This window comes from Orcinus orca, chromosome 4 (genome assembly GCF_937001465.1).
Source record: "Orcinus orca chromosome 4, mOrcOrc1.1, whole genome shotgun sequence".
NCBI classification, from domain to species: Eukaryota; Metazoa; Chordata; class Mammalia; order Artiodactyla; family Delphinidae; genus Orcinus; species Orcinus orca.
The window spans coordinates 9,756,394-9,779,373 of record NC_064562.1 but is presented as its reverse complement, the minus strand read 5'-3'; the positions used below and the strand labels follow the sequence as shown (position 1 = coordinate 9,779,373).

Sequence of the window (22,980 nt, the reverse complement as noted above, 5' to 3'; positions counted from 1 at the left end):
TTCACAAGAAGAGTTGTGTTGACAATGTGGATGGGCGGGAATAAGAGAAGCACGATAAACTGAGGTTAAGTTGTTTGAATTTTTTTCTATGGGCCACTAGTTCCTATTTTAATTTAATAAAATATTTCAAGACTTGCTTAATGTTCAGTTATAGATTAATCACTTATTTAAAAAAATATTTAGAAAAAAACTCATGTTTTGTTTGCTTGCTTTATTTAAAAAAAACCAAGAGGCACACACGTCTTCCTGTAATGCAGCTCTTGAAACTGTATGTTTTAGGAAATTATGAGATGACTTCATGGGCAAAAACATGAAGAAATTAGATAATCCTCCTACATTGTCCTAAGCACTGAAACTATCCCTGATTTGGGGGAGGAGATAAGGTTGATATCACAATGTGAGGGAGAGAATGAAGGAGAAAAATGGGAGAGGAGTATGCATGACAGTGATAATCCAACACCTATTTAAAAAGCTGGACATTGAGTTTAGACGGGGCTTTGATATTCTGCCAATAAAAAATGCTTCTAGGGGGCTTCCCTGGTGATGCAGTGGTTAAGAATCCACCTGCCAATGCAGGGGACACAGGTTCGAGCCCCGGTCCAGGAAGATCCCACATGCCGCGGAGCAACTAAGCCCGTGCACCACAACTACTGAGCCTGCACTCTACAGCCCGTGAGCCACAACTACTGAGCCCACGTGCCACAACTACTGAAGCCCGCGCACCTAGAGCCCGTGCTCCGCAACAAGAGAAGCCACCGCGATGAGAAGCCCACGCACCGCAAAGAGTAGCCCCGGCTCGCCACAACTAGAGAAAGCCCGCGCGCAGCAACGAAGACCCAATGCAGCCAAAAATCATAAATAAATAAAATTTAAAAATGCTTCTAAGGGTCACAGACCTCTCCACGTTTGGCCAAAGCACAAAGGAATGAGTCACGGACACACCTAAGCTAGAACCGGCGGCTGCTGGCGCACCGGGGAACATCTGGGCCTGCGTAACCAGGAGTTTCAGTGCCTGAGGTGTCCTGGAAACATGCTCCCATGCCACACAGAGACACACGCGACGTTGGTCACACAAGGGCAGTGCTGAGAAGGAGAGAAATCCGCGTACAAGGAAAGCACAGTAGCCTCAGAAGCAGCAAACGCAATAGGAAACTATGAGACGTGCTCACGGAGGAAAAACAGAAATCCTTTAAGATCGTCGCCGAGGGCTTTATACCACCGCTCCGTGGCACCTACAGAATTCCCCCCAAAATGAACTCAGGCACCGTGCAACTTTGCCAGCTAGAGACCGAGTGTAGAAAGGGACACTTCACCATCGGCAGGACAGACTCAAGGCACATGTTCAAAGCGAAGAGCTCTGTCCTTGCGCGTCCCCTACGTGACCACCTTCTCCCACCTTTCCTTCCCCCACTCACTCTTTTTAATCCTTCCTACTGCTAAATCCTTTGGTCTGGGCAATGATGTTGTCTTGCAATGGCAGACCTGCCCACTGCCCCCGGAAGCATGCTCTCTGGGGTGGTGGCCTTTTCTCAAGCTCGCTCCCCCAAGACCACAGGGGTTACTCGGGGGTGGCATTCCTGTGGGCCCGGCCATTACAGGCTGCCCGAAACAGGGTCCCTCTGTCACTGACGTCCCCTCCGTGCCTAGCAGCTCCCCAGGTCACAGCTCTCCATAAACACACACAGAAAACAAGCTCACTCTCTTCTTCCCACTCATTAAAACTAAACCCAACTGGCACCCAGATTTAGAACGCACCTACCAATGAGAAAATTAAAGACAGGGAGGCTCCCTCCCGCAGAATCTTCCCATTCAATGAGGCACTATTCCGCAGCTGCTACGCCGTTTGTAATTAACAGGCAAGCTTAACCAGCAACAGAAATTTCTGGACTCCGCTGCAATTTACACTAGAGCCTGGCTCATTCCAAATTTCAATTGCAAGCACCAGCTGGACTGCGTGGTCGAGCCCGAGAGCCTTCTTGGAACATCGCTGGCTGGAGTCGCTCGCCATCACTCGGCCCTGCCTCCCGGGAGGGAGCAACTGTGCGCAGATGCGGGCTGACCGCCCACCCGGCGCCAGGCGCTCTGGCAGGAGGGTCGGCTGGAAGGATGGCAGATGGTACTCAGGCGTATTCACCACGCTGCCATCTGCACATCTTTGCTATCGCTGGCCTGCAAGGGCTTCCTTTTTCACCTGCCATCCCAGGTCCCATCCTCTGGCCCCAGGTCTTAGGACCAAGGTGAGCCCTGAGGCACCTCTGGGCGGCTGGCCCTACCAAGAGGCGGCCTGACAGACGGCAGGGTCACGGAGAAAACAGACAGGAGGGTGGGAGGACGCGGCCTTCACAGACTACAGGTAGCCTTGGGGAGACCTCTTTACCATCTGAATCTCCTTCTTCAAGAACTACAGAACAGCAGGGAGTCACCTTTTCCAGGAAAGGAGCTGAGGTTTGGAAATACCGAGTCAGAGGGGAGGTAACGCCTCCTCCACCAGGTGTGTCTGGCTCCAGAGTCCCCCCCACCGTGGTGTCTCAGCAGGCGTTACCACAAAGATCTCCTGGTCCCCAAAACATTCCCTTCAAAGGCTGGCCAGGGTGGGTACAAGTCCTCCAGGATCACCGGTGTAAAGCGGGCCTTACGGGTCTCTTAAAGTGGGCCTTGAATGTAGACATTCCCCCCAGACAGGAGCACGCCTTGGGCTGGGACCTGCCATCAAGCCCCTGCAGGCATCCGCTGTGAGATGCTGCTCTCAGCTGGGGAACAGGGCGTGCGTAGGCGCGCCACGTAAGACACAAGTGAGGTTTTACAGGAGGCGAAGAAAGACCTCGGTTTTTTCCAATATGAGAAATATTTTTTAAAGTCAAAAACCTTCCTGCCACTTCCATAACAGCTATATATTTTAATTTTGTATTATATTCATTGGTTAAACACATAATGAGTAGGATTTACTAACTCAATTAATGAACTGGTGGCCCTGTGAACTGAATTTTTATTTCAGTGAACAACAGGATCTACTTACATTTGAAAACACGTAGCATGAGGTGCGTCGTACACAGAAAGGTGTACATACCCGTGTGGCCCGTGCTACAGACCCCTTCCTAGAACTCCGCAGAGTCCAGGGCCCACAGCTTAGGAGCCCCTGGCTAGAACACTGGGCACTGCTCCAGGTGGGCAGGCCTGGGGCGGCGGCTTCTCAAGGAGGCTCTCATGAGGGAACCAGGAGGCAAAGAATGGGCCAGGAGCCCACAAATCGTGCTTCACGTACTTCACAATTTAGCCTTAAGACCAGCCCTGCAGCCCTTTATCCAAGGGTCAACATAAAAATTAATGATTACAAGTTAATACTGATACATGCTATGGGAGAGAATAACTATGAGAAAAGAGGGAGGCAGGCACAGGGGGAAAAAGAAAAAAAAAGCTCACCCTAATGCCAAACTGACTTTCCTAAAAGAACACAAAAGAATAAAATTCTCTAGACAAAACCCAGCAAGGCTGTTTTTCCATGAAGCTCTGGCCTCTTGATGTGATTTGGACTGAACAAGAGAGACAGCAAGTGACAAAGAAAACGGCACATGCTAGCGTGAAAAATACTACACAGTCACAATTTCTCACCAAAAGGAGAGCCTCCCTGAAAGGTCAACACTTGGTGAGGAAACCTTCGGCCAGCCTCGCCCGTCATCGAGGCTGCCTAGGTGCACTCACCTGGCTTGTTTCCTTCCCTCTCGTGGCCCAGCTGCCCCTTGGTGTTCAAACCGCACGTGTAAACTTCCCCATCCTCCAGCAGGAACACGGAGTGGCTTCCTCCGCAGGCCACTTCCTTGACGCTTCTGTCGGACACAAATCCACACACCTGTGGCTCGGCCACAATCCCTTGCAGGTTAGTGCTCATCCCAGGTTGGCCCAGAGACCAATATCCCCAACATAACATCGTTCTTGTCCTTCAGGGAGTCATGTAGCCTAGAAGAGAGCTTTGTAAGAAAAAAAAAAAAGGTGCGGGGGAATCAGAAAAAAAAAATCACTTTAAGGAATAAACGTAATCAATTTTTAAGAAGCCCCCCCTTAATATTCTTCAGATACTTTGCATCTCAAAATAAAACATATTAATATTGCTGAAGGTAGTTATAATAATAATGCTATTTTTTTGTTTTAGTAAGAGTTTTAAAAAATGTCTAAAGAGGGCTTCCCTGGTGGCGCAGTGGTTGAGAGTCCGCCTGCCGACGCAGGGGACACGGGTTCGTGCCCCGGTCCGCGAAGATCCCACATGCCGCGGAGCGGCTGGGCCCGTGAGCCATGGCCGCTGAGCCTGCGCGTCCGGAGCCTGTGCTCCGCAACGGGAGAGGCCGCGACAGTGAGAGGCCCGCGTACCGCAAAAAAAAAACGTCTAAATAAATTTTGTGTAAAGGAACAGTGAACACAGACAGAATGTGGCTTCCAGATCACTGATGAAGAACTGAGTCCAGGAGCCTTGCTGAAACAATGTCTGCAAACCATGATGTCAGTACCTGTTTTGAAACTACCCTCATGACTTCAGCTTGTCCCCTCTTGTTGCACCTTTCCTTTGAGTTTTCTGGTTTGGGGTTTTTTTAAACTAACGAATTGTGAACTAACTCACTCCTTTAGGTAGCCAATTGTTAACTTGCATAGTAGTAATTCACTACTCAAAACAAAAATTAGAAACGGAAAACAAAAGCTATCTTCTCTGCCATTCCCTCTTACACATCCTTCAGGATCTGGGTCAAGCTTCAGTTCCTACCTGAGAGCCTCTGGGGACCATGCCAGCCCCAGTCAGCCTGCATCTCTCTGACACATCTACTATACGGCCTTGACTGGAAACTCCCTCTGTCTCTTATAACTTAACATCTCAGCCAAATTCTAATGGCCTCAGGCAGAGACCACAGCACGACACATACCTCTCTGATTTAGCAGGTGCTCAGTCAACCTGTGGCTGATTGATGACAGCTGACTACCCCAAAGTTTCACCACCATTTAAAAATTCATGCTTCCTTTTCATACAAACAACAACTAAAACTAGAACTACCATATGACCCAGCAATCCCACTACTGGGCATATACCCTGAGAAAACCATAATTCAAAAAGAGTCATGTACCACAATGTTCACTGCAGCTCTATTTACAATAGCCAGGACATGGAAGCAACCTAAGTGTCCATCGACAGATGAATGCATAAAGAAGATGTGGCACATATATACAATGGAATATTACTCAGCCATAAAAAGGAACAAAACTGAGTTATTTGTAATGAGGTGGATGGACCTAGAATCTGTCACACAGAGTGAAGTCAGAAAGAGAACAACAAATACCATATGTTAATGCACACATATGGAATTTTAAAAAGCAGTACCGATGAACCTAATGGCGGGGCAGGAATAAAAACACAGATGTAGAGACCGGACTTGAGGGCACAGGGTGGGAAGGGTAAGCTGGGACAAAGTGAGAGAGTGGCATGGACATATACACACTACCAAATGTAAAATAGATAGCTAGTGGGAAGCAGCTGCATAGAACAGGGAGATCAGCTCAGTGCTTTGTGACCACCTAGAGGGGTGGGATAGAGAGGGTGGGAGGGAGATGGAAGAGGGAGGGTATATGGGGATACATGTATATGTATAGCTGATTCACTTTGTTGTACAGCAGAAACTGACACAACATTGTAAAGCATTTATACTCCAATAAAGAACATGAAAAAAAATGTTATTCTGAGTTAAATGCAATCATGGGAAGGAAGGGAGGAGAGATAAGATGCAAACTAGGGATGGGGGGCGGGGGGGCGGGGGGGGCGGGGAACAACAGACATTTAAAAAGAGCAGCAAGATCACAGTCTAGTCATAATTTAATTTCCCCAATTTGCTCAGCTGCTGTATTTGTACTAATTACTTTCTTCATTTTTAATGTTTCATGAGTTTGTCTTATCTCTCCTACCAATAATTACATAAACACCATAGTGCTTACTATACCGCAGTCACTGTACTAATAAGCATTTTGTATCATTGTCTCATTTCATCCTAACAACTCTGTACCCTAAGCACTATTGTTAGCCTCATTTTCAGATAAAGCAAGGCTCAGAGAGATTAAGAAGCATGCTCAAGGTCACAGAGCTGGAAGGCACACAACCAGGCTACGAGTCTAGGCCTGAAGCCAATGTGCATGCTCTTATCCACTGGGCTACACGGCCACCCAAGCAGATCTATACATCACCTACTAGAGCAAGAGCACACACCAAAGAAACGTATGGAGTGATGTAGTCAGTATACAACACAAGAGGTCTTAGAAACTTGAAAATAAAGGTGCCCTCAGAGAGTGAAAGTAGTCAGAATTAAGAGATAAAGGATGAGATTAGGCAGCTGAGGCATTAAGCCATCCTCTTAACCAGACAAATACAATGTGTCTAAAAATATGGCATTAAGAGCTGGACTTCCCTGGTGGCACAGTGGTTAAGAATCCGCCTGCCAATGCAGGGGACACGGGTTCGAGCCCTGGTCCGGGAAGATCCCACATGCTGCGGAGCAACTAAGCCCGTGCGCCACAACTACTGAGCCTGCGCTCTAGAGCCCGCGAGCCACAACTACTGAGCCCACGAGCCACAACTACTGAGCCTGCGCTCTAGAGCCCGCGAGCCACAACTACCGAGCCCACGAGCCACAACTACTGAGCCTGTGCTCTAGAGCTCGCGAGCCACAACTACTGAGCCCACGAGCCACAACTACTGAGCCTGTGCTCTAGAGCCCGCGAGCCACAACTACTGAGCCTGCGCTCTAGAGCCCGCGAGCCACAACTACTGAGCCTGTGCTCTAGAGCCCGCGAGCCACAACTACTGAGCCCACATGCCACAACTACTGAAGCCAATGCGCCTAGAACCCGTGCTCCACAACAAGAGAAGCCACTGCAATGAGGAGCCCTTGCACCGCAACGAAGAGTAGCCCCCACTCGCCGCAACTAGAGAAAGCCCGTGCGCAGCAACGAAGACCCAATGCAGCCAAAAATAAATAATTTATTTTAAAAAAAAAAAAAAGGCCTTTGGGACACAATCAAAGCCTCACTTTAGATAGGACAAAGTATTTCTTTTAAAAAAAATAAAAGAAGCTCTGATTGTATGTTTACATACGCAAAGGTCTATAAACAATGCTGACACCAGCTTTATTCGTACTAAACAAAAATGGCAACAACCCAAATGTCCATCAACATGGACACTACTCATCAATAAAATACAATGGAACACATTCATCAATTAAAAAGGGCCACGACTGAAATGCACTTAATGTAAGAGAAAGCTGCAACCCAATGTGGTATGACCTTTCTGAAGAATGAAGGTTAGTTTAAAATAAATTCCTCAAAGGTGTTAAGGACTGCCCTTTTGTCTAATCTCTCTCCTCAAGTCCCTCTTTATCTGGTAACAAACCCTACGCCCTCCTGCACAAAGGTGAGCGTGACCCTGGCCAAGCCAGTCAGAGAAGGCCACCCCTAAGCCACTGGGATTGGTGCAGGGAGAGGTTCACACTCCCAACTGGGCCAGAGTCCTCCCCCATTAAGTCCCATGGAGCTCTGATGGAAGACTGCCTCTTGCCTCTGAAGGTAACTGTAGCTGCTGGAAGCTCCCTTCCCTGTCACACAGAGGATACCTGTAGGACATTGGGAAGCTACCAGCCAGAAAGGTTCAAAGACAGGAGACAGAGAGAGTCCCACTGATGCTGACTGAGCCTTGGATCTCCTCTTGCCTAGGGCCAGCACCCTGACCTTCACTCTTCCTGAGTACAGTTGTGTTTCATTACTCATGAATTCCATACTTGTGAATTGCCTACTCACCGATATTTACTTGTAACCTCAAAGTCAACACTCGGAGCCTTTTTGCAGTCATTCCCAGACATGTGCAGAGAGGTGAAAAATTTGAGCCACTCTCTGTGCACGTTCCCAGCTGAAGTCAAACAGGATGATGCTCTACCCTCTTGTCTCAACTCTCACGCTGTAAGCAAGTGATCTTTTTGACTCTACTTGGTGCCACAGTTCTCATACTTTTATATTGTTCTGTTGGTGATTTTGCTGTTTAAAATGCCCCCCAAGCATAGGGCTGAAGCACTGTCTAGTGTTCCTAAGGACACGAGGGCTGTGATATGCCGCACAGAGAAAGTACCTGTGATAGATTAGCTGCGTTCATGCGTGAGTTCCAGTGCGGTTGGCTGTGAGTTCAATGCTAATGCAAAAAAGAGGAAATTCACGGATCAGTACATGTGGCCGCTCTGGAAAGTGCTAAAGTAACATCTATAGTGCATAATGAAGCTACAGAAGAGATAGAAAAGCCACTGAATATCTGGAGATTCATGAAATGATGCCTGATTGTAGCGTGTAGTAGACAGCACTGCTGTGAGGCTGAAAGCCAAAGAAACTTGCTGTCACGTTACCCAGGGTCAGGAAAATGTTAAAAAAAAACTCTTCCTGACTAGTGTTTTATGATAAAGAAATACTGTATAGAGTTAATCATTTGTAAGAAATAGGCATCAAATAAGGTGTCTAAAAAGAAACACACTTTTTTCTAGATTTTTTTTTTTCCTTTGGCTCCACCATAAGGCTCGTAGGATCTTAGTTCCCTGACCACGGATCGAACCCGGGCAGTGAAAGCACAGAGTCCTAACCACTGGACCACCAGGAGATTTCCCCCCAGAAACACACTTAAACATATACGAAACAAGGTTACGTATTCATCTGTTGACCAGAGGCTCTTAGCAGGAACCTAACTAACCCTGTGTTTCCCCAGGAGCAATGGCTCAGTCTTTATTAATGTGGTGTTCTCAGCAACTTCATAGAACTTAACTACCACGAAAAATAAGAATCACCTCTATGCAGTCTAAGAAGTCCCTTCTTTGTCTGCTTAAGAAGGAATGTCTGAATTGGATTTGTCACTCGAAATTTAAAAAAAACTCCTACCTGATAATATTAACATTACACTATTGATAACAACAGCAGGTAAGACTTCATTTGAGCTTATACTGAGTGCACTTTTCTACGTGGTTCACAGATACTAAATCATTTAATTTTCTACGAGGTAGGTACGGCTCTTATCAACTCAAATTTGTAGATGAAGAAAGTGAAGACAAAAAAAAAAGAGAATGAAGAAAAAGAAAGTGAGACAGAAAGTGTTGGAGTGACTTGACTGAATCACACAACGAGGCAGTGGCAGAGCTAGGATTTAAGCCCAGAGAATGTGCTCTTGACTAGTGTGCTACACAGTAAGGAGTCTAGAAAAGGGACAGCCAGTCAGAACTTCCCAATACCTCCAGCTCTGTCCAGAGAGAAAGGGTACCATAACCAGTCAAGCTGACTATCTGATCTGCTAAGTAATTACTGCCCAATAATGGAGACGGGGAGATCAGACTTCATAACATTCATCATTACGTTTACCCAGCCACTTGCACTGCTTGGATTCCATGATTAATACGCAATCTTAAGTAACTTGGTTTCCAAGGCAGATACTACTACGGGGAAAGAATACTGTGCCCAGCTGTCCAGCATCCCAGCCTTCTTGGCATTTCTACTTCTCGTTGTTAATTTGGCATCCTGGATCTATCAGTTTCTTATAAGTCTGTTTAACATGATTCAGTCCTTGAGCGTCAGCTGAACTCTGATGCTCTGGCCAACTGCAAGCCTGGGTAAGCAGCCTGAGGTACGGCCTCATCCCTGACTGACTAGTAGAAACCATTTATGAAAAGAGATAAATAGGGCTATTGTTAAAATCCTGCCCACATGAATTACAGTCATGCAATCTTCAAGTAGTCAAATGAAAACTACTTATTCAAAAGACGCAGACATAGAGAACGGACTTGAGAACACGGGGAGGGAGAAGGGTAAGCTGGGACGAAGTAAGAGAGTGGCATGGACTTATATGCACTACCAAACAGTAAAATAGATAGCTAGTGGGAAGCAGCCGCATAGCACAGGGAGATCAGCTCAGTGCTTTGTGACCACCTAGAGGGGTGGGATAGGGAGGGTGGGAGGGAGGGAGATGCAAGAGGGAAGAGATATGGGAACATATGTATATGTATAACTGATTCACTTTGTTATAAAGCAGAAACTAACATACCATTGTAAAGCAATTATACTCCAATAAAGGTGTTAAAAAAAAAAAAACTATTTATTCAGAGGTCACTAAATAGCAACCACAGAGAAGATGTATTCCTATCAAAGAATTATTAACCCTAATTGGAGATATGGTCTAGCTCCTCACGGCGCCCTGCCAAAAGTAGAGGAGGAGGCACCCAAAGCGTCTAGCTTTCAGGAGAGAAGTTCAGTGCATTGAAGAGAAGTCAGATATTAATTCAGCTTTCACTTCAAGTACACTCTGGTGGAACCCCCGAACCTAGGAGCTGCTGGTGTCCGTGAATTTTAAGGTCTGTCTCTGGCAATGTTCTTCATCACTGGGCATCTGGATCTCCTGGGTCCTCTCACCCATTTTTCCTCACTCACCATCTCTCCCTTGCTTCTAGAGGAGTAGAATCTTTCACTTCCCTTCAAAACACACAATTATAAAAGGTGCTACAGGAGAATACAGGACGACACACCGGCTCAGCACCCGCACCCGCCACCTTGGCTGTCCTGGGCCACTTCAGTCCGGCCCCTCCCTTTCCTGCCTCTTATCTCCCCGTCGCAAAACAAAAAGAAGAAAGATGGACCTTCCGTTCCTTCCCTCCATATCACATCTCGTACTTTTCCCAGCCCTTCTCCTCATCTATTTTTGGTAAAAGACACAGGATAATGTTAGCAGGGCTTAAGGGTCAAAAGGACCAAAGTTCAAGCCCCAGAGTGACCACGTGCTAGCTGTGAAACCTTGGGGAAGATATTTAAACACTCGAAGCCTGGTTCCTGTCCCTAAAGTGGCAAGAAGAGCAACAGGGCTGTTGTGAGGACCAGCGACAGGATGTGAGTAACGAGCGCTTAGCACGGGGGCCCGGCACTCAGTGCAGGCGGCCGGTCGCTGTCCACAGCTGCAGCACCTGCTCTAGGTGCAGGACTCTGCTCTGGGTCCTCAGCACGCAGGGAAGCTCCCCAGCGGGCTGGGGTGTGACTCCCTCCTTCCTGTGCTTAGCGTCTGCTGTTCCGCCAGATGTGCGCTAGGGCAAGGCGGCGCTACCCTGGCTGGCATAACTCACACGTAGGAAAGTCGAGGTTGCAAGGACAAAGTGTTTTGTATGTATTTCCTTTTCAATTCTGGGGAGGCCAAGCGGGGAGGGGGGGGTAGATAAATCTCCTTTTATCAGTCCTAGAGAGCTGAATGCTAAAACACAAGCTGCAATTCCTAAACTTTGTCTTACTAATCAGACTGTGCAAACATCAGCCTAACAACTGATTCTTATTTCTCTGAAAGTCACTAAAACCTAACTAACACTCAGGCAGGACTTCTAATCTCATTTACGATAGGGATAAGCTTTGTTTCACATAAGCTCAGAAGCCTTTACCTAAATGGTGTACGGGGAAGGGAGGGTCTTTTCCAACAGCAGGGAAAGAGAATGTCCCAGGCTTCAGTGCTGCGCAGGCACTCCCCAAATCCAAGCTTTGAATAAATCTGGAGCCAAAACTCCAATGCAGAATTAACTCCAGTAACAAAGAAGATGTATTCTCATGACATACTTTATTGCCCAAAGTTTACTACCACAGGCGGAAACGGCACACAAGGCAGAGAGAAGTTTTCAACAGTGTGAATCCACTCCTTGCTGGTTTCTCTCTTTCCCTTCAGCTGGACTTTGGTCCTCTGACCCTTTTAGCCAACACAGGAAACATTCCTACCCCTCCCCTGATGATCCCTGCACAGGTGGGGTCTTCTTTCTTACCTGGTGTTGGGCTTTGTACAACTAGAAGAATGATCTTTCCATTGTCTGCATAAGGCTCCGTCTGCCTTCAGAAAAAGACACCTGACCAGACTGGCAAGAATTAAAAAGTCTGGCGGTGCCGAGTCAAGGATATAGAGCAACCAGGACTCTGACCCGCAGCTGGTGGGAGTGTAAGTTGGCAGAACCACTTTGGAAAACAAGTGGGCATGAGTTCTAGTGAAGATGAAGCTGTAAATACCCCACGGCACAGTAATTCCATTCCTAGGTACACGACCAGCACGGTCCAGCTTATCAAGTATCTACAGTGCTCCTTCGATCTGCTGAGCCCTGGAGATACAGAGATGAGTAAAACCTGGAAACTGAGAACTCTGTGATGGAAATGTTCCATGTCTGTACTGTCCAGTGTGGTGGTCACAAGCAACAGGTGTCTCCTGGGCACCTGAAAGGTGCTTAATGTGACTGAGGAACTGACATTTTCATTTCATTTCATTTTAATTATTTTAATATCAGTAGTCACACATAGCTCGTGGCTATCCTACTGTACAATGCAGCAAGAAACTCAGGAATATATACCCCAAGGTATATGCACGAGAACATTCATTTCAGGATTATCTGAAATATACAGAACAAAAACAACCCAAGCGTCCATCTGTAAGGAAACGGATGAGCTGCAACACATACATAAAACAGAATGCTGTACAGCAGTGGAAGAGCAATGACTTCCATCCACAAACATCAGTGCAGCTAAATCTGAATAATGGCGTTGAGGAGGGGAAAAACTCACAGAAGAATTCAGAACGCGATGCATCTTTACAAAGTCCAAACACAAGTAGAACAAGTATTTGGAGATAAAAACATTAGTGGTGCTAAAGCTATGAAAGAAAAGCAAAAAAAAAATGATCAATACAAAGACTGAGAGAGACCTGTGTATATGTGACAAGGAAGGGGACCTTCTGGAAGGAGCACAAAGGGTGCTTCAGTAGCGCGGCTGATGTTCCGCTTCTGTCCTTTTATTGTCGTTTGGAGAACATGTATTACACATACTGTTTTATGCTTTCAGATACTTCACAGTCTTTTAAAGAACGAAAAGTACTATTGAGGTAAGATCACTGCTTCTTGCATCTCACCCACCAATTCCCCATCCATGAGCAGACTGAGAGCTTCTCCATGTAGGGAACCAGGTTTTACTCATCTGTGTATCTCCCGTCCCCAGCATAACAAAGGAGCGCCGCAGGTGCTTCGTAAGTGCCTAGAAAACTGAACCCGAATCTGAGAAAACCAGATCTCCCACCATCTAAAGTTGTTAACAGTTTTGTTTGCCCGGTTCCGTTAGATACACATTCCCTAAGCAGTAACAAAAAAACAACAATGTATTTCCTCCATTCTCAATGTGCTCTCCCCTCACCACACTTTAGCGGATCTGAAAGCAGAATGCCTTTTACGATCCAAGCTGTCATTAAATAATGGTGTTTCTCAATGCTAGCATCGAGGAACGGAAGCTCCATGAGGGAAGGACTGAGCCTCTTTGTTCATTTCTCTACCCCTAGAGACTAGACTAGTGTCTGGCACAAGGGAGGGCTCAACCGATACTTGTTGAATGAAGAAAAAGTAATAGTTACTATTACTGCAAGCCTACCGTGTGTCTGAATCTGTGCTAAAAACTTTACATAGATTATTTAATTTGCCCTTTACTGTAACCTCAAGACTTAGCAAGGTTAAGTCACTTGACCAAGAGCACGTAAATAAGTACTAGCTGTGGTGGACACTTACTTAGTTTAAGTGGCAAAGGCAGGATTCAAATCTCATCTCCCAGACTCCAAAGTCCACGCTCTTAAACATGATGTTATACCACCACTTAAATAAAACAAAGCCAAGCTATACTCCTTCTCCAATTTTAAAAACAAATGTTAAAAGAAGAATGTTGCACATAGTAAGTGAGCTCTCATTAGCTGAATCACTGGCGATGTTCGTGGGCAACTACAGCTACAACCAACCTGTGTAAGCCAGAGACAGGAGGGATGCGTGAGGCCACCTCAGCAGAGTTAGCCAGGCTTTCCTCCACATTCACCGGAACTTACAGTGAGTCTAGTTCACTTACTGGCTCACACACAGAAACACACGCCCCTGACACCAGCAAGTGCTGTTTCTAAATGTAGTAAATGTCTAAAGGGGTCAGAGTTATATCATCAAAGGGGTCATCTTATTAAAGAGACCTTAAAAATCCATTTGATCCAACCTCCAGGCAAGAGATTGACATTCCTAACCTCATTTTAATGGCAGCTGAAGATAACTTTGGTCCTCTGAGAAGTAACTGGTTGAATCCAAGACCAGAAACTAGGTCTCCTACTTCCTGGGCTCACTTTGTTCTCTTCACTCCGTCACAGTGAAAGAAATCAGTAAGGATTTGTTAAGGTCCCTCTCTAGGCATCTATACTAATCCGAGTCCTTTACGTAGATTATCCTGTTTAATCTTCTTATCTATTCTGTGAGTTAGATATTATTCCCAAGTACAAGATGAGGAACCTGAGGTTCAGAGAAATTAAGTAACTCACCACAGGTCACACACACTTGGCATCTGTACTTAAGCCAGAATGGTTCCACCTCACACTGCAGATCTGCAAGTTAAAGAAAAAACAATTAACATTAATACAGAATGCTACAAAGTGCTTTCATGTTATTGAAAACAAAATGAAAAGCAAACTTCTGAAAATAAGAATATCTTTAAATTATGCAAGCTTGAATATTCCCCCAACATTGTATCTCAGGACTGGAGTTTAAGTTAAACACCAATAAGATAACCACTGACCAACTATGAAGATGTCACCTCTAAACGTGAAGTTAGAGTCAACTGGACAGTCAGCTCAGTTGGTTACAGCATGATGCTAAAAGTGAACTTAGAGACGCACCTTTAAAAATTCCTAGCGTTTGTAGTAGATGTAAAAATAAAGTTATTTTAAAACCTCCCGTTTAGGTTTAAAAAGATGCATTTTTGAAAAGTAATTCACTTTTTTCCTCCATTTTTCCATGTACCACACACATTATAGCTTATTTTGCTACAGCCGTTTTGATGTCTTTCTCGACTTTCCTTCCTTCTCATCACCGCATCCTCTTTCATGCAAAACAAGATGGGACTATCTAACAGGCACCTTAAGTCTCTCAAAAGAAAAGTACAGTACTGCATGACTCTAAGATACTAGCATAATAATTTTATTTCTATGTAAGAAGCTGCCTTTCAATTTGGGGACTATTACTTCTATTTCTGAGACTGCAGCAAAACTATCTTGTATCTCCAGTAGTGGTACAACTCTCATTATGTATTTTTTTAAAGTTTTAAATTATTATGCAAATCTTAAGAAATTTAAATCTGTTACTCGGAATGAAATGCTTTAACCAATGGCTCCAACCACACCATTTGGAACATTTTGGAATCTCTGTTTCTTTTTTCAAAAATAAAATCCCAACTACTAACTGGAAAAGTAAAACTGCCTGCTAACCAACTGTGTTTCTTTTTTTTCATGCCAAGGGAGGAGTTCTGCCAAAGAGATTTCAAGTCTTCCTCCTTGATTCCTGCATCCTTTCTCCAGAAGGTTCCTAGCCTCCACGCGGTCAACGATGTGTAATTCATCGGTTTTGCTTTAAAAGGGCGTTAAGTACACTACTCCTCTTTCCTGGTTTATAATGCCACCCCCTTACCCCCCAGGGTAAAGGAAAGTAGGAAAAGGGAGAGCTACACAGTAATCTGCTACTAAAACAAGACAGCATCTCTCTCCAGAGTCACTGCATTTAAAAAGGGTGTTAATCCTCATTTTATTTCACTTTTCTTTCTCCTCAGTCTGGAGTTAAAAAAGCAGCTCACTCGATGTTATCAAATCATCAGATGAAATGTTCTAGAAATAGCCTCCTATTTGTGGAAAGAGTCAGGAGACACAAAAATGGAAGAGAGCGCTTGAACCGTCTTTCCTAAAGCATTCCGTGCGTAATGAATGCAAAAGCAAAATCCTGGAAGGCTTAGCTCTGAATTTAAGGTACTTCCAGATGGGGCTAATTAAAAAGCTAAAGTAAAACGGAATCACAAAACAACCAGAAACGCTGATACACCAAAAGCAAAGTTCAAATACACATATCCCGGAGCCCGGGGCGCATACCCCGAATCAGTGCACAGCTGCTTTAGGTGCGGTCTCTACAGCCCTCCCCGGCTCGTCTGTTTCAGGTTACACAGGCTAGTCTCGGTCGGCTGCCCGGTGCGCCCACTCCGCACATTCGCAGATGACTCAAAGCGCCACCTGCCCCCGCACGCCCCAGTTCCTGACACCCCCGCGCCCGTCCGCGCACTTACGTGTCCACACACACACACACACACACACACACACACGCACACACACGTGTCCGCACACACCCTCGCCCCGGCTCCGCCCAGGAGGCGGACTCCGGACAGGCAAACCGAGCCCCGCCTCGGTCAGGTGGGTGGCGCTGTCACCGCGGCCGCCGAGCCCCCCGTGTCCCCAGCGCCAACTCCTCGCGGCCGCCGGGGTTCCCCCAAGCGCACAGGCCTCGGCGGCTCCCACTGCGCGGGGCAGAGTCTGCGCCCCTCGCCGCAGCGGTGTCGCCGAAGCCCCGGAATTTAAATAGGGGCGGGCGGGGAGGAAGGGGAGGATCCTCTTTTTGACTTTCGGCGTCGCAGTTCCTCCCCGTCCGCAGGCAGCCGAGTCGGGGTGGGGGGCGCTCCAGTCTCTGGAGCGGCTTCCGGCCTCCCCGGGCGCTAGGGCTCTGTAGGTCACAGGGAGCGCCCCGAGGACGCCGGGGAGGCGCGCGCGAGGCCCCCGCGCGCCCGCGCCCCGCAGGCACTGCAGGCGCCGCGCCCAGACCTCCGCGCGCGCCCTGCCCCGGGCTGTCGCGGGAGGCGCCCCGCAGCCGCAGCGGCAGCCGCCCCTCCGAGAGCCGCGCGCGGACCGCCGTGCCGCGGCGCGGCTCCGCGGTGCCCTCCTTCCTGGAACCCGGCCCCCGCGCCCCGCGCACCTCTGCGGCCGCTGAACCGCCGCGCGGGATTCCGACGGTGACGGCTCCACCGACCCGGCTCAGGGTTTCTCCAATTTCGGCGTCACAATAATAAGGAAGTTTCCCCGCAAGCCTGCGGGCGGCGGAATGTGCCGGGTGAAGGATGGCGCGCACGGCCAATGGGCGCCCTTCTGGGGCGGGCCCGCACCCCCGGCGGCCGCGGCGGAGCCCGAGGCGGGGCGGCGAGGTCCGCGGGCGGGAGGCGGGGAGAGGCCCAGGCCCGGGAGGGCGGAGGGGGCGGGCCGACCTGAGGGCACCGGCGGGCCTGGCGAGAGGACGGCCGGGCAGGTGTGTGTCGGCCAAGAGCCGACTGCAGGATGCAGAGCACCCGCGCCGGAGGCGGACTGCTTTTCACTGGCGGGCAGGGGAACGAGACGGATCCGCGGTTGGCTTTCCCGGTTCTGAGCTCTCAGTCTTATTAAATTTGTGCAGAGGTGACCAAAAGCCTTGGGCACGGCGGGGAAAACCTAGAGGGGGGCAGTTGAGGCGGAGTTCTCAAGCGTCGTATTCCATCCACGGTGAAGGAGTCTTGTTCCACTCGCCTTTGGAGGACTGGAGGAAGCGCCGAGCCGAACGCCGGGCTGCGCGGGAGGAGAAGCGGGAAAGAGGTCGGCGCTTTCCTGGGAACGTCGTGGAGAGCTGGGGTGGAACAGGAGAGCGGCGCCGCGGCAGCGACGGGGGGCTTGGGGAAGACTGGAGCGCGGTGGCGGGGGGAACGTGAATCTTCTCGTCTGAAAGACACCCTGCGGCCTGAAGCCCAGTAACGGATGGAGAAGTTTGTCCTCGCACACTTTCCCTGGCACTGAATGTCAGCGCTTCCTTCTCACCCTCCCCCAGGTTACAGGGCTTTCCGAGCTCCCCTGGTCCATGTCTGATGCAGATAATCTTGTGAAGAAGACATTCTCACAAAGGTGACCTCCTGAGTCTACCCCACCCCACCGCCGCTTCTCCTCTGAAATTTGCAACACAGAAGCAGAATGCTAAGAAAATACTACGTTAACCCAAAGGAATGACTTTACTCGGGGAAGAATGTCTGTAACCGGCCATTTGAGCCGGGAAGGTCCTTCGAGGCCAGATTCTTCCCCAGGAGGCCCGAATCAGGTCAGGTCAGGTCTGCAGTTATCTTCTCTTGAGAATGTAACAGATTGACCAAGCAGAAAAGAAGTTTGGGGAAGTAGTATATCCTGGGGACGGGGCACTGTTGGCTGGCATATGTGTTCTCAGTGACATAAGCAGGTTGTCAGATGCTCCTGAGACAAGAGAAGAAAGCAAAATCTCAGTTACCAGGAAACTGATGGACATATAAGAAAACGATTCCAACCTTTGAAGTCTGAATCACACTGGACCCTTTAGAAACACTGGGGACAACAAGATTAGCACAATTTCCTTATGCTCCAGAGATGTGGCAGTTTCACAAAAGTCCACGTCTCTCACAAAGACATAATCCCAACTCAGAGATGGTATCACCAAAAAGAACTGGAGGAATGGCCAAAGACAAGTCATGGGAAGGGGGGTCCTCTTGGTTGAGAAGGAGTGAGATTCTATTTTCATGTGTCATCAATTTGTATTTTCCCTTGTAATCAGTCAGCATTTAGGTCAATATCTCTGGCCCATGGCTCAGGTGTTTTTCATATGAAATGTTGTCTTGAGGAAAAACTTGCTTATCAAAGACTTAAGTCTGGAGTTGAGATAGGAGTGATGTCTAAATTACAAACTGAGGTACTCTAAGCATCCTTACCAAATAAACAGCCAGAAACCTGGGAACTTACTCCTGTGCAGAACAATCAGTGAAGATACACAGTACTTCATTTTATTTTCTTCATTGAACCAACATAAAACGGCAGTTTCCTTAGCAGGCGTGTCCTGCTCCATTTATCAAAATGGCTTTAAATGGCCCCAGCAACAACAATAGTCATAATAGCAGATATTTTAACTGGCTTGAAGAGGCCATGGTTTACTTTTTCTTTCCATTTCTATAGCTGTCTTCCATCCATTTCTTTCTGACTTCCACATGTTCCCTAACAAATACACTGTATATTGAGCATCTACTATAATACCAAGCCCTGTGGATACGTTGGTGAGCAAAACGGCGCAGTCCCTGTTACCTTGGAGGGGGAGGCAAACATTAACCAAATACCATACCAAGGGTTAGATAGTGGCTAATCACGAGAAATTTTATAAAAGAAAAACATTCATGTTAAAAATAAAATATTTAACCCCAACAAGAACTGTAAACAAAATTGAGCTCCAATTAATGCTATGTATGCTGAAGTATTTAGGAGGAAGTATCTGATGTCAGCAACTTATTTTGAAATGTATACTTTAAAAGATGGATTGGGGCTTCCCTGGTGGCACAGTGGTTGAGAGTCCGCCTGCCGATGCAGGGGACACGGGTTCGTGCCCCGGTCCGGGAAGATCCCACATGCCGCGGAGCGGCTGGGCCCGTGAGCCATGGCCGCTGAGCCTGCGCGTCCGGAGCCTGTGCTCCGCAACGGGAGAGGCCACAGCAGTGAGAGGCCCACGTACCGAAAACAAAACAAACAAACAAAAAAGATGGATTGAAGGATGGATGAAGGGATGGATAGATATGTGATAAATCCAGTACAGCAAAATGTTAAGTATAGGTTCTATGTGGTGGGTAGATGGTGTTCACTGTACCTTATTTCTTACTTTTCTGTGTGTTTGAAAAGTTTACATTAAAAAATGTTGGCAAACCCAAAATAAACAAACAAATAAATAAACAGTGTGATAAATTCTAACCCTAACCCTTGACAGGCAGAAGGGATCCCGTGGTCGTGGTCCAGCACTGGGCAGACGAGGAATCCCCAGCGACAGGGGCTAATTCCCAGGGCTGCTGCACCTCCAGCGGAACAGACGGCGATGTGCTCCCTTCTTCACATCTCCCTTCTTGAAATGCATGTGTCTGTTTTTGAACTGAAAGAAATTCAGTGCAGTAGGAATACTGTTTAATAATTATTGTTCTCTGTGTTTACCTATTTGCACGGCAGACAAACGTCACTTGGTAAATTTACACAGGGACAGACTTCTGGTATCAGATTAAACATGTGGGAAAAAGGGGAATTCCCTGGCGGTCCCGTGGTTAGGACTCAGGACTCAGCCGCTTTCACTGCAGTGACCCAGGCTCAATCCCTGGTCAGGGAACTAAGATCCCGCAAGCCCCACGATGCAGTCAAAAACAAACCAAAAAAACCACCAAAAAACAGGTAGAGAAAAAACCAAGTCAGCCACAACATTCTGTCTTACAGGCATACTTTTGAAGAATAGGTGTCTTCATCTCTAGGAAGGGAAAGCTCTGATTATTTAACAGGTAATGGGTATGCACCCTGTAAAGTTACACAATCACAACAGGGTTTCTTGGTTCCCCCTGGGCCCCCAACAAATTACTCATTGTGTCAGTCAATACTCAAGGGGAAAATTGGTTGTAAAACATTTTCCACATTTTTTTGGTTGCTTCATACACTTTATCTGAGAGGCCTGTATATTCCCAGGATAAACTATCTAAACTTATTGAAAACCGTCCTGTAATACACAGCATTAATTTGTTAATGTGAAAAATAACTTGGAAGAAAGATATGGTAAATCAATATTGCCATCAATCAAATAATCATTAAGTATTTATTGAATGTCTTCTACATGTAGAGCTGCTGGGCAAGAAGCATCATTCCTGACCATAAAGATCTTACAGCCATTATGACTATTCCTTTGTTTTTCTTGAAACTATTCATAGTTTAAGTTTGCATTGGTTTTTCTTATCTTACCGTCTCATTTGGATGAGACACAAGCACCTTACCTTAAATATAAGAAACTCACTAGCATCATATAGGTTGAAATTAATTAACATTAACAAGATTGGATGGTTGAGCATTTCCTAAGAAAGTTTGTAGGGCGGGCTTTGGTTTGTCCTGGAAGACTGCATGAAATAGAGCCTTGTAGCAATGCATAGTTGATGCTGCAATGAGTGTGGTGTGTTAATACAACATTTTCCTTGATCCTAGCAGAGGCATCTGCAGGATGTTGCCTGATTTCTCCCTCTCATTTTTAGTAAGTAAATCTATACTTTTAGCACACTCCAGAAGAAATAAGTAATCAAGGGGGTTCTGTCTGTAGTTGATATATACTATAACATAATGTAATTTACTTAATATGAATCTGTAAAAAAAATGAAACAGTATTGTTTGTGTTTCCAAACTTTACGGCTCCCCTTTATATAAAGGGGAACTTATAACAGTTATTTAACTTTCTATTGGCCTTTGGCATTTTGTTTTCATCCTACATGTGGGTAAAAGTTCAGTGAAATCATTATATTTACTTTCAAGTTGTGGACCAACAAACTGTTCTTGCCTTATACTTATAAGATACTATAGTATCTTATCTTGTAGATACTACAGCTGATTCTGTTTCCCTTTTTCCAATGGCTTTTGAAAGCTTAGAGCAAAATGTATGTCCCATCTGTACAGAATCTTATTGCATGCGTTTTGAGGAGTAACCTCATTTCAAGGTTCATTTTAACTTTGCTATGTCATTTTCCCATTGTACTCATCTTCTTACCTAATTAAAAAAAAACAACCTGTTTTTCTCTTTACAAATGGAATAAATATATACTATATAAGATGTTTAAAATGTGTATAAGAAAAAAGAAAATAAAAACCATCTGGTCTTTCACCACCCATTTTTAGTTCTTAATATTCTGTCATTTCTCCATGCATGTATGCGCATTTCTAAAAGTGGTTCATTTTATACATAATATTTAACGCCATGTTTTCTGAAGTTAACAATATATTAAACATCTTCAATAGATTTAAATACTATTTTACAACCGCATTTTAAACAATTGCAAATATCCACAAAACAGATATACTATAACTTAACCAATTTCCTGCTTATTGCATGTTTAAATTATTTTCAGTCCTTTGCCATTATAAACAATAGTGAAACACAGCCATACATGGTGAACATAGCTAACTGTTTGCCTTCACTCTTGATTACTTCCTTTAGATAAATTCCTGAAAGTGGAATTGCCAGGTTAGGTAGAAGGCAGACTCTTTAAGGCTTTGTAGTGTATTGCCAATTCTTCCTGACAAACAATAACACTAGCTAAATACACACACAATGTCTGAGTGGTCTCTGCTCAATCCCTTCACCAATAATGAGGTTGTTTTGTTTTGTAAGCCACCTTAGGTATCAACTAGAACATGTGGGATATAAATAAAACAAAAAAATCTTCTAGTAAAATCTTAAAATTAGCTTAGCTAAGAATGTTAAAATTACCTTAAAATTAGCTTAGCTGTTTCTAAATACTCATATCAAAAATTACCTACATGCATAAAAATGTATTATTGGAGTTGTTGGTCCTTTGCTGAAATTCTGTTTGATGTCATGTGATTCCCACAGTCCTTCCACACATTTGCCAAAAATAAAAGATTCCAAAAGGAAGTCTTGTACAAACTCACACTGTTGTTAATCTTTTCAATCTTCAGTGCACATGCACAAGCCAATGACAATGAGTTGATGGTTCACCAAGTTTCACAGAAAACTGAAAAGCAGACAGAGTGTCAGAATTTGTGTCATCCCGCAATGGTAGCCAGAGAACGCACTTCACTGTCCATTTCTGAAAAAGAAAACTCAGTGTACTGATTTATAACGTCCACTGTGGTCCGATCACCTGTGCCATTAATCACCTTGTTATGGGTAGCAGTATGTCCCAGGCATTATCAAAGAAATTGTCCGTACTGACCAACCATCAGGTAGGCACGTACTTTGAGTTCTTTTGTCGCCTTTAGGGGTAGGTTTGTACTATTCCATCCAAGTTCTTATCTGGTTCCCTTTTTAATTAACTGGATAAAATATCAAGGTAAGTGTATACCTGTCAGGCTAGAACCAAACAAAATGACCTGCTCTGTACCTGGAGTGAAACATATACCCTGGGTCTTATTAACATTATGTTCTGATGAAATGTACTGATGTTTCTGAGGGTAAATGTTAGGGGGTGTAGTGGATTAAATAGTTTCCCTCCAAAATTCATGTCTACCTATAACTTCAGAATGTGAACGTATTTGGAATAGGGTCTTTACAG

The 22,980-nt window shown here is 45.9% G+C and overlaps 1 protein-coding gene across 15 annotated transcripts in view; it reads right to left on the bottom strand.

Annotated features, from left to right (window-relative positions):
* The window catches only part of HERC3 (HECT and RLD domain containing E3 ubiquitin protein ligase 3), a 140,221-nt gene extending 123,238 nt beyond the window's left edge, over window positions 1–16,983 (bottom strand). For 7 of the 15 annotated variants that reach the window (XR_004475272.2, XR_004475274.2, XM_033400341.2 and 4 more), the window contains exons 1-4: window positions 16,848–16,983; window positions 14,384–14,446; window positions 8,144–8,203; window positions 3,700–3,965 (exon numbers count right to left, since the gene is read on the bottom strand). Coding sequence is in view for 10 of the 15 variants with exons in the window: in XM_033400341.2 (XP_033256232.1) it covers window positions 3,700–3,925 (226 nt within the window). In the remaining 5 variants the exon portion in view is untranslated. Of the gene's footprint in view, window positions 1–3,699; window positions 3,966–8,143; window positions 8,204–14,383; window positions 14,447–15,976; window positions 16,126–16,185; window positions 16,396–16,847 lie in introns of those variants that run through there. The other 8 variants (XM_049709010.1, XM_033400342.2, XM_033400343.2 and 5 more) reach the window with 8 other exon arrangements.
* Window positions 16,984–22,980: the final 5,997 nt, after the last annotated feature.